The sequence below is a fragment of the Pongo abelii genome, chromosome 1, assembly GCF_028885655.2.
Source record: "Pongo abelii isolate AG06213 chromosome 1, NHGRI_mPonAbe1-v2.0_pri, whole genome shotgun sequence".
Taxonomy (NCBI): domain Eukaryota; kingdom Metazoa; phylum Chordata; class Mammalia; order Primates; family Hominidae; genus Pongo; species Pongo abelii.
In genome coordinates this window covers 20596173-20608001 of record NC_071985.2, presented here as the reverse complement: position 1 = coordinate 20608001, position 11829 = coordinate 20596173, and the positions used below count along the sequence as shown (strand labels likewise).

Sequence of the window (11829 nt, the reverse complement as noted above, 5' to 3'; positions counted from 1 at the left end):
CCTCTCGGGAGCTGGGGAGGAGGCTGCCGAGGCTGGCCCGGCTCCTTCGGGCGCCGCTCCCCGGACCGGGTGTACGGGGTCCCCCGGAACGTGTGTTCCAGGTCCTCCCGCGCCAGTGTTCGCAGTCCCCGCCTGCCTGGTCGCGGCGCCGCCTCGGGCGCTGGTGCAGGCGCGCGGCGCGCAGGCGGGGGGCGCTGTGGCCTTGGCGCGGGGACTGAGCCGCTCGGCCAGACCCGCCTCTTTTCCCTCCCCGCCCGCCCGCCCCCCACGCGTAGTGTCGCCGGGAAGCCGGGCGGAGACAGAGCGCTTGGGATCCACGGCGCTCGGACCGCTGTCCTCCAATCGCGCAGGGCAGAGCGGCTGGCGCCGCCAGAGCGCGGAGCCACGACCCTCCCCGGCCGCCTTTGTCTACTAGCCGTGCGGCCCGGAACCGCCACTCTCCGGGGCCGGGGACGCGCCCGCAGCTGTCGGTGACAGCTCCTCCCTACCGCAACCCTCCGGGGCGGAGGGGCGGTCGGGCCGGGCCCTGCTAGCCCGCGACCGCAAGCCCGCGCTCGCGGATCGATGCCCCCGCAGCAGGGGGACCCCGCGTTCCCCGACCGCTGCGAGGCGCCTCCGGTGCCGCCGCGTCGGGAGCGCGGTGGACGCGGGGGACGCGGGCCTGGGGAGCCTGGGGGCCGGGGGCGCGCGGGGGGTGCAGAGGGGCGCGGCGTCAAGTGCGTGCTGGTCGGCGACGGCGCGGTGGGCAAGACGAGCCTGGTGGTGAGCTACACCACCAACGGCTACCCCACCGAGTACATCCCCACTGCCTTCGACAACTTCTCCGGTGAGCGGGCCGGGGGGCCGGGGCCGGGGGCGCGTGGCCGCGGGTCCGTCCAGGGGAAGGAGGGTGGCACGAGGGTCGCGGGGTTCCCAAAGGGGCTGCAGGGCCCCGGGCGCGGCTCCAGCTGGGAAGCCGGACAAATGAGGAGTGCAGGACGTTTCTTGAGTCTCAGGGACTGGGCAAGCACGGAGCTAACACGAAAGGACCACGGCGGAATGGGCTTGGAAAGAGGAGGGCGGAGCGGCAGTCAGAGCCGTTGCCAAAAAAAAAAAAATCTCACAATTCACAATTTAAGCAACAGATAAGCAGGAGTGAAACAGGTTGAGTTCAGGGTGCCCGGTCAGTTTGCTGCGTAGAGCAAAGTTTCCTGAGGGCGACGTCGCTGGCGCCGCTGCAGAGTTTCAATCGGAAGGTGACGCGCAGGTGCCTTTACCTGAGCGTCGCTCCTTTCCTTTTAGGCGGCTCAGCTCACAAGGGGCGTTTCCACTTTAAAGAGCCGCGGAGACGCCGGTAAAACACTTGATTTAGTGAAAAAGCGGCCCTCGTGAAGGCTTAGGTTTGGATGAAACCTGGAGAGTAAACACCATTTCTTTCTTCTGAGCCCCGCCACCTTCCCTGCCCACATGGGCTCGGATTCTGATTGTTGGTATTTTTTCAGGATCCCTTTAAGCTACTTAAAGCTCCTATGTACCGGGTGCGATGTCATTTCTCTTGGTAGATACAAAGAGAAAGGAATTCTCTATCTTGATATTCAGGTCTTTTTGAAATTTAAGAAAATGTTAAACTTCACAGAAGCTAGTATGAAACACTTAACTGTCTTGCTTCTTAAAAAAAAAGTTGCTTCTCTGACCTTCCTTTCATCCCAAAGGTACCCTAGAGAAATGGGTGCTGTACTGGTGGGTTCCCACTGCAGGGTGTTGTTTCTTCCCCTCCCCCCACCCCACCCTTGCAGCTGACTAGTATAAATATTTAGAAACAATTAGAAAGTTGTGTAGAAAGAGACGAAACTGACTACTTAATTAAAATAGAAACCTCCACAACATGTCCTGCAGGCCTCTTCACACTCCCGGAGTCCCCGGATCCCAGTGGAAAAGTGGGCATGGCTTTCTTTTTTCTTTTTTAATCCTCCTTTTGACCTGACATAGAGATAAGGAGTGCCCTCATTTTTTAAACAGGACAATGCGGGCAGCCTGTGTTTGCACATGTTCTCAAAACACACTAGAATTTTATGATAAACCCTGAAATTGGGGAACCTTTCTGAAGGGAAAACAGAATTATTTGTGAGGTTTTCCACTGATTTAAAACTGCAGGGTTGCTTCCCATTTACCCCCAGTGTTGTTTTTAGGTCCTTTGAAACAAGTGTGACGGGAAAATAAATCTTCCAGGACTGGGAGAAAAGCATAGGCCTTTCTAGGGGCACCATCAAAGGGTTCAGGGATTTGCTGCCTGGTTCACGGCAATGGAGTGACTTGCCAGCCCTGGGTTTGTATACAAAAATGCCTCCATAGGGCCTCCTTGTTTTCGGCTAGTCTTTAATTCATTAGAGGACCTAGAATAGGAGCAGAGGGGTTTGGAGTGAGAATGATAGTGAAAGCTAAAACTATTAGTATTCCGAAAGGGGTTAAAAGACACCTCCTGATTGTCATTTTGGTTTTGTTTTTAAGCGGTGGTGTCTGTGGATGGACGGCCGGTGAGACTCCAACTCTGTGACACTGCCGGACAGGTCAGTATCATGTTACAGCTCAGTGCTGGGAAAGGAAACAGCCTTTTAAAGATTTCCAAATAATCTTTGATTCCCTCAGTCAGTAACTGGGTCATTCTAAAGCCTCATGAAGTAGACCCACCCGTGCTGTTGGCCCTTCTCTGAGGGTGGGTAGGGGCCAGGTGTTGGCGGGCAGGAAGCAGAGGAAGATACCTCCAAACTAATAAAGCAGGGTTTGGCCCAGCTCTGCGTAGCCAGGCAAGGGAGGAAGCAGTGTCAAGAACAGCTCTTGTGGGAGTTTCTATTACTTACTCCCTGATTTTTATGAAAAAATTTCAGTGATGCTTTGTCGTCATTTCCCAAACTAAGTTAGTGATATCTTATAATCGTTCTGTTAAAGGCCAGTGAGTCAGATATTAAAGAAATTTGCTCAAGAAAAAGATGGAATTTACATCAGTAAGGGTTAATATTTCCCTTCCTGAGCTATGGTTTGACTCGCTAGGACCAGCCCCATCCCTTGAAGCACAGATACATTTGTCAGAGCAGTCCTAAGCTGGAGGGATGAACTAACTGGGCTTATTCTATCCAAATTGTGAACGCTGGTTCTTGTCTCGAGGGCCGGGCACTTGGAGGAAATAGCCAGGGAGTGTAGGGTTTCCTCTTTGTGTTCCCCAGAAGAAACCCCCTTGGTGGGTACTCGAGTCATTGAGGTCAGGCTGTGCCTTGTGAACACCCGGGGTACTTGATTTTGGCAAAGTGATAGTTAATGAACTTGTCTCTCTAGTATGTTCTAGAGTTCAGCAAAGTTCCAGGGGTACTTTGTAGGCAGGTGAAAGTGCCCCCTTCACTTTCTGAGGTGCCATCGCATGACTATCTATGTTTATGAAGGCATTGGCTTTCCACTGCCCCCCAGAGCCTCATCTACGCCAGAGCTTCCAAGTTGCTCACCTATTCTGGGACAGCAGATTCAGAGCTAAGGAGAGATCTTATTTTTTAAACCTGAAGATGACATAAGACCGGGGAGCCTTGATCGCCAAGGAACACTGGGCTGGTGCAGGCCACAGCTTGGGAGCACTTCAGCTTGGAAAAACCAAGCACTGTCCATATTGTATTGTCTGTAGAAAACAAAAATCAGGCTGGGTGTGGTGGCTCATGCTCTTTGGGAGGCTGAGGTGGGAGGATTGCATGAGGCCAGGAATTTGAGACCAGCCTGGGTAGCATAGCAAGACATCATCTCTACAAAATAAAAAAATTAGCCTGGTGTGGTGGCACTGCCTGTAATCCCAGCCACCAGCCACTCAGGAGGCTGAGGTGAGAGGATCGTTTGAACCCAGGTGTTTGAGGCTGTAGTGAGCTATGATGGTGCCACTGCAAGCCAGCCTGGGCGACAGAGCAAGATCCCGTCTCTTGGGGGTAAAAAAAAGAAAAATCAATACAGTCACTTCTAGCACTGAATCTTTCTGAATGCCATGGTGGTATTTATAATTCAAGCTTCATTTCCTTGTATGAAGTGAGAATGCTTTGCCTACCAGGGGGTCAGGTTTTCTGAGTTTTAAAACATGGGTGGCTGGGCGCGGTGGCTCACGCCTGTAATCCCAGCACTTTGGGAGGCTGAGACGGGTGGATCACGAGGTCAGGAGTTCAAGACCAGCCTGGCCAAGATGGTGAAACCCCGTCTCTACTAAAAATACAAAAATTAGCTGGGTGTGGTGGCAGGCGCCTGTAATCCCAGCTACTCAGGAGTCTGAGGCAGAGAGTTGCTTGAACCCCGGAGGCGGAGGTTGCAGTGAGCCGTGATCGCGTCACTGCCATGCAGCCTGGGTGACAGAGAGAGATTCCGTCTCAAAAAAAATAAAACATGGGCAGAGGAACATTTCAGTAAACATAGCCATCTGACCTGCTGAAGTCAGACCCTGAGGATAAGACAGAAGTCAGGAAAATACAGGAAGTCCAAAGGCACAGTTAGCAGGGAGCCTTATGGGGTGGAGCAGAAGCTCAGTGCACCTACCTGCCCCAGGATGTCACTCAAATATCACTGTCCACTGGGCTCCCCGTAAGTGTTGGCTCTTCAAGCAGGATGCAGCTTCTTGAGCTGGGGTTTTATGCCCAGTGCCCAGCATAGTGCCTGGTACATAGCAGGGCTTAATCTCGTGGTTTTAGAATGGATGAACCAGAGGAGGACCAGGTGGTGGGGGTACAAAAATAAGTTATGGGCCTGCCCCTTAATAGACTTACAGTGTGGAGGGAAGACAAATGGAAGCTTGTGAAGGAGCAAGCAAAGGGAAGAAAAGAGGCTCAGGCTTAGAGGTGCAGGCTGGTTGGGCCTGGCAGGAAAACCTCTGAGCAGAGTTTTGAAAGACAAATAGGAATTTTACCAGAAAAACTTTGCAAAAATGACTCTGAATCATCAAGGAAGAGTTAAATTGTTCCTGTTTAACAATCAGGGAAGCACAAGCATCACTTTAGAAGTATTTTTGCACAAAAAAGTTTATAATTAGAGAAAAACGAAGGTTTTAGTGCTACATTTGTAAGTTTCAGTGCTACATTTGTAAGTTTCAGTTTATTTGGAAATTATTCTTCTGGCCTCTCAGCAATATTTTCAATGAGATTTACTGTATTTCTTAACCTTTGTGTACTGGTTAGAAGAGTATACCCAATTAAATAATGAATAAGACCACTATCTAAAAATTTGTAGAAAACCAACTTCAAAAACTATGAAAAATACACTGCTGGTAAGATAAGTCAGTTGTTTTTGTTTTTGTTTTCCTGATCCCCCATTTATGAATTAGTCTTTGTTTAGACTACTAGCCAAGCTGGTCAAAGTGGTAGTTCTTTTCTACTCTCCCTAGTCCTGATCTGATAAAATACATTTTAGGGGACTTGCTGTGATACCTGCCAAGTTTCCTTATGGAGGAAGGAACACATACCTCTTCTAGGCAGTTGACATAAGAGCCTTGAGGGTTAAGTGACTCCACTGACTTCCACTTAAGATGGCTGGAAAATCAATGTGAGCACAGATAGGCTGGAACTTGGGGATGTGGAGCTGGAGTGTGGGTTTCCCACAGAAGTTGATGGGAGCAGAGTATGGATGGCTCTACATGCTGAAGAAATCACTTCTTGTACTTTTGGCTTTTCTTGTTAGGGAGGGTAGGTGGGTCTATAAGATGTCAAAAGGAGTTTTTAACACTGGTCTTACATCACTCAAGGGCAGATTGATCAGAGACAGACTGGAGACTTGAAGAAACATACCTTTGGCATAAGAGAAAAAAGTATTGCTGAAATAGGAGTAGTTCACTGGAGAATTGCCAGTAGAAGCTGAAAATTCTTCAGCCTTTTGACCCATAAAGTACTTGGAAAAATCTTACACTGAAAAAAAAAATCAAGTTGCAGCTAGACCAGAGGGATGTAGAATCCAGTCTCGTCTCTCTGCCCCGCCCACCCTGATCAGACTCCTGTGCAGTGTCTGTACCACAGACCTGGCAAGCACATGCAAATTGCTTGGCCTCAGAACACCTTTTCTTAAGGGTGCATTCCAGTTGTCCTCATTGCACGTGTGTATTGCATTATTTCTAAGGTTTCAGGTCAGGCACTGAGCAGGAGGGTCTAATTTCTGTTTTATTTCTCAAGCCCCTTAGCCAGAATCTCAAGAGATCTGGGGAGATAGCTTTCCAAAGCCCACTCAGAAGGCCCAGCCCTTGTGCTTGCCTTTATTTTTCTCAGTAATGCAACCCCAGATACCAGGGCATGGCCAGGGGTGCAGCTACCTGAGGGGGCTGCCTTAATACTGGTCTCAGTTTTATGCTTCTTTCTTTGAGGCCCTCTAAGAACAGAGGGAGCATTCCATTAAAAGATCTTCATGACTGAGCCATAGTCTACCTGGCTGTGTTTCTGTGTTTATTTATTCATCACAAAGTTGGCATGAAGAAACTTAGGTCATTATTTTTCTTTTTAAAAATTTTTTTTAGAGAGAGAGGACTTGCTATGTCACCCAGGCTGGTCTCAAACTCCAGGGCTCAAGTGATCCCCCTGCCTCAGCTTCCCAAGTAACTGTGACTATAGGCACGTGCCACCACATTTGGCTAAGTCATACTTTTTCGACTTTCGCTTACAGAAGCCTCACAAGTGACATTCTGAAATACCATATTGATTGCTGAGCTTTTTAGCTGGTTGACTTTAATGTGATTAGTTGGTTGGTTGTCGTCCCGTAATTGAAACATGGAGCCTCAAATGAATAAAGTACATTCAAATAAGTTACAGGTTTCTTTTATACCAAGAGAAAAAAGCCACAGATGGAGTATAATGTAGATGTAAATAGTACTTGGTAAATAATCGGAGTGTGTCAATTGAGTAATGAAAAACATGAATGGCATTGAACTTTTTCTTGTCACTGGGAAATTATTTACACCTAAGGATGGTTGGCATCAACAGATATACATTTTAAATAGGAAAGAGTAAATATTTTTCTACAAAAGAGTTGAGCAAAAGTTTTCAGTTAGCCGAATATGGTGCTACAGGGAACTATAGGATGTTTTCTATAAAGAAATGGTAATTTGGAGACCAACATCTGTCTGTTCACAACCAAATCCCCTCGCCTACCACTGTGCCTTGAGTGTAGGTGATGTTCAGTGTGTCTGTTAAATGGATGACCATGGGACAGCATTGGCAGCACAACCGTTGGTTTATTTGTAATCAACTCTAACTTATCCTATCCACTTCTCTATACTTTAAGGGTAGGGTGGGCGTGCCTACTCTCCAGTTCTTATCTGTCCAAAGCACTGTACATGGAGGCCATGGGTATTGGCAAGGATAAAGGAAGTAGGAGAAAATGAAGGAAGGAGGGAGGAAGAGAAGATACAGCCAGAATGAGGCTGTATTAACCAGTGTCTGTAAGTGGCATTGAGGAGCACAAGTTTTCTGAGTCACTGATGACAATGGACTGACAAAGGTCCTTAACTCCATTTCTGTTCTGGCCTTGAGTCTGATTAGCATTACTCTGCGTTGCTGTGCATAGTGTGGGCAGAGCGTGTGCACAGTGCAGATGGGATGAAATCGGCATCACTCAGAGCTGTTGTGGGGAAAGGCAGGGCTGGATTGGTAAAGCGAGGAGCTGTGTTCGTAGACTGGGGTTGAGTGGGAGTCTTGAGGATCAATATGGGTGTGGTCTGAATTTTAGAAGAGTAGCTAAGTACCAAGAGTTGAGAGTAAGTTTGGGTTACACTCAGCTGAAGGCTTAAGTCCATTTTATTTCTAGAACCCACCTACTTTGAGCACTTTTTCTATGTTAAGCTGTAAGTAGGTCTTGAGTGTCGATGAACACGTTGAACATGTTTGGCAGTGTTCCGACCATAGCTGGCCCTGAAAGCAGATGGCTGCCACACCTTCGCTGGTGCACTGGCCCCGTTTGGGTAAACAGTAGGATCGTTTCAAGGATGCTGGCTCTTCCTTCTAGAACCAGTGGGTCTTCTATCACCTGCCAGATCCTTTCATGAAAAATGTGAAAGTGATCCTTTTACTGATGAGAATTCATGAAAACATAACTTTTGGGTACTTTGCTTGGTTGCAGGATGAATTTGACAAGCTGAGGCCTCTCTGCTACACTAACACAGACATCTTCCTGCTCTGCTTCAGTGTCGTGAGCCCCTCATCCTTCCAGAACGTCAGTGAGAAATGGGTGCCAGAGATTCGATGCCACTGTCCCAAAGCCCCAATCATCCTAGTTGGAACGCAGTCGGATCTCAGAGAAGACGTCAAAGTCCTCATTGAGTTGGACAAATGCAAAGAAAAGCCAGTGCCTGAAGAGGCGGCTAAGCTGTGCGCCGAGGAAATCAAAGCCGCCTCCTACATCGAGTGTTCAGCCTTGACTCAAAAAAACCTCAAAGAGGTCTTTGATGCAGCCATCGTCGCTGGCATTCAATACTCGGACACTCAACAACAGCCAAAGAAGTCTAAAAGCAGGACTCCAGATAAAATGAAAAATCTCTCCAAGTCCTGGTGGAAGAAGTACTGCTGTTTCGTATGATGCTGGCAAGACACCCAGAAAGGCTATTTTCAGATGAAATCGATATTAGAAGCTATATTAGCTGAAACAACTCCTTTTACTGCATAGAACCTATATCGAGAGTGTGTGTATATGTATTATAGGAGGGGCTCTCAATTTTATGTATTTTTCTTGCCTTTAATTTTCTTGTTGTTTGTTTGAGCTTAGGGATGAGATACTTATGCAAGATATTTTTGAAGTAAATTAAACATTTTTCACATCTCTGGAAATTTAGAGTTCTAGACCTCTGGTTAATTTATATCTAATATGAAGAAGACACCTCTAATCTGGATGTCAAGAATGAAGTTCTGCTACATTATAATGTACAGAAGAGCAAAAGGGAGGAATGCTATGGTTAACCCTCTCTTGATTAAGGGCTACTTAATGCACAGTGCATTATGTACACAGGTCAACCATGGTAACAACAGTTCTTAGCTTTGAAACTCCATGCAAACCATGACTTTTTTTTTAAGGAGCAAAAATCTGAGAAAAAAATGAGAGATCTCTGCCTACAAAACCTCAAACCCGTCACTTTTGTCAATTGCTAATACCCAGTTGCTTATGATTTAAAAACAACCAACAAAAACATCCCACTGACTGTATGGCACTCTGTAGTCAAAAAAGGGAACTTGCTTATTGGGACTTTTCTTTCTTAGACCAGTTGTGTTGACACATATGAGCATAGACAAAGTGCTACGCGGAGGAAAGCAAGTGTTGGTCAGTAGTTCTCATGTTTTAGGGAGTGGTTCCTGTGGAGATCAGAAAGTGACGTTTGCCTTCGGTACTGTAATACGTGCACAAAGCTGCCTCAATCCTAGGTAATGAGGGCAACAGGGAGCACCTATCTGGATTGTTTTTAAACTTCCATACCCAAGCTGTCTCTTCGGCAGGGAGGTGAATACTCTTGAAAGGCCAACAGCAAGTGTTTGTGGGACACAACACAGATCATTTTTTCTTAAGTCGGCCAAGATGTACTTCTCTGTGTGCACACCCATGCACACTCATGCACACAGATACATAGGTCTGTATGGCTGTATTTGCTGTTGATTCAGACTTTCACACAGTAATGGAGAAAAGCATGGCCACAAAAACAGATGCTAGGAAGCTTGGCTTCCTCTTCTTGTTGACCCTTTTTTGAACCAACATCTTTTTTATTATATTCAGAGTATGTTTTTAAGTGTATCTTAATATATACATTTTTGAAGACATCTTAAATCTAAACAAAAAATAAAATGAACATCTCTTGAAACCTGTTAAAACAACCAGTTAAAGCCACAGATGGCTTTCAGGGCAGTAGCAGCAGAGGCCAGTGGACTCTGAGGACTCCTGAGGGGCGGGGCGTGTAGCCAGCCAGGTGCATGCCGGGACCATGGCCCCCATGCTTGGCTGCTTCCTGTGACAGTGAAATACATCCTTCAAGGTGGCAGCTGTTAGGGCTGAATCTTCTGGAGAAAAAAGTGCCATCTCAGGAGAATAGTTTTTACTCTGGTAGGAATGCTTCCGAGACACCACAAGGCAGCCTAAACACTCAGTTGCAGTGTCGGGCTTGCGGTGGGTGACCCAGAGCCACCAAAGTCACATTCACAACTAACGAGGGAAATCTGTAAAGCCAGTTAGATAGAAGAGTTTTATTTTTCTGTGGGTTTTGTGTTGTCTTTTTTATATTAAAAAGAAATCCAGTTTGTGTTTTTCTATAGAAAAAGTAAAAGATCAGGTTATACTTTAGGTTAGGGGTTCTATTTATTCCTGTTAGTAAATAAAATTAACAAATTTCTTTGTTTAACAAAAGATTAATCTTTAAACCACTAAAATACATAGACTGTTAACTATTGATTATTCAACACATTGGAATTGATGTCGGTCATAGTTTCCTGAAGCATTTAGTTACAACCTGAAGGAATAAAATGATTTGTGGAAATGCTTAAAATAGACCTAATTGAATACAGTCTCATCTTGCCGCGCCTGGCTTACCTATCTGTGGAAAGCTAGGCTTCCCAGGCTGGGCTCTGCCTGTCTGGTGTCTGGAGGTGTGGGAGGGAAGATGAGTTATTTAACTGGTAAGCGATTTGAAACACTATTTTTATATTAAAGTAAATGGCATGGAGTATAGTGCAAATTCATTTTTAAGATAGAACACAAAACTTGAAAGAAGTTTTATGCATGTGACAGTGTATGGGGCTGCAGTTGGTCTCCCTGGAGGGGACTTCCACACCTCCTGCCTTTAGGCCATGGGTGGAAAGTGCTTAGTGAAGTACACCTGTGTGGCCCAGTTCTGAAAGCTTTATACAGTTGAATTTTAACTGGGGTTGATAACACCTTGGACTGTTAGTGTTAAAAATCTAGTGGGTTGACCTTTAAATGCAACAGTTTTTAAAATATATTGCTGCATTTCATAGAATAGTAAAGGTACGATTATACTTGAGATTTTCCTCCATTTTTATTTCTTCGTGAACATAGAGTTTGGGGCCAAAAATGTTTTTAAAATATGTGTTTGAGTTAAATTTAAAGTTGGTTCACTTCAAAGCTAAAAAATTGTTAAACTTGCAGCTTGGTATTGCAGAGAAGATTTTATAAGAATTTTGCTTTAGAGAATGCCACTTTGGCTGAACTACAAGTGTAGGCCACCATTATAATTTAAAAATACAGCATACTTCAAAACTGTTTGTTATCTCTTGTTACCATGTATGTATAAATGGACCTTTTATAACCTTGTTCTTTGCTTGACAGACTCAAGAGAAACTACCCAGGTATTACACAAGCCAAAATGGGAGCAAGGCCTTCTCTCCAGACTATCGTAACCTGGTGCCTTACCAAGTTGTGCTTTTCTGTTTTCAAGTGTAAATGATGTTGAGCAGAATGTTGTACTTGAAAATGCTATAAATGAGATGGTATGAAATAAATTCTGACCTATGGATATAATGGCTCTTGCCTTTTCTATCAAAGAATTTTGTTGGAGGTGTTTAGCCACGTCTTGAAGCAGCACTAGTTGGGAAGCATCGTGGCTTACCCTGAGAGGTGTTTTGGGAATACATCTCCAACCAATTTGAAGTGCTTATTCATTCAGCATGGGGTTTTCTGAATTCTGGAGCTACAGTCTGACAATAAGCACCCGCTGACTACATGTTCCTCACAGATTATGTGCTAATGTCCCAGTGTGTTGGAGGGAGCACTATTCTTGGAGCCAAAAGTCCGGGCTCAGAGAAGCACTAGTGTGAGATGAAGCTGAGACAGCCAGCGATCTGAGTCTCAGTTTCCTCATCTGGAAAC

At 46.1% G+C, this 11829-nt stretch overlaps 1 protein-coding gene across 1 annotated transcript; it reads left to right on the top strand.

The window, feature by feature from the left end:
• Positions 1 to 269: 269 nt before the first annotated feature.
• RHOU (ras homolog family member U) lies at positions 270 to 11481 on the top strand. The gene is made up of 3 exons (XM_002809331.5): positions 270 to 826; positions 2488 to 2546; positions 8089 to 11481. The coding sequence occupies exons 1-3, from the start codon at positions 565 to 567 to the stop codon at positions 8542 to 8544; spliced, it is 777 nt and encodes a 258-aa protein (XP_002809377.1). The 5' UTR covers positions 270 to 564; the 3' UTR covers positions 8545 to 11481.
• Positions 11482 to 11829: the final 348 nt, after the last annotated feature.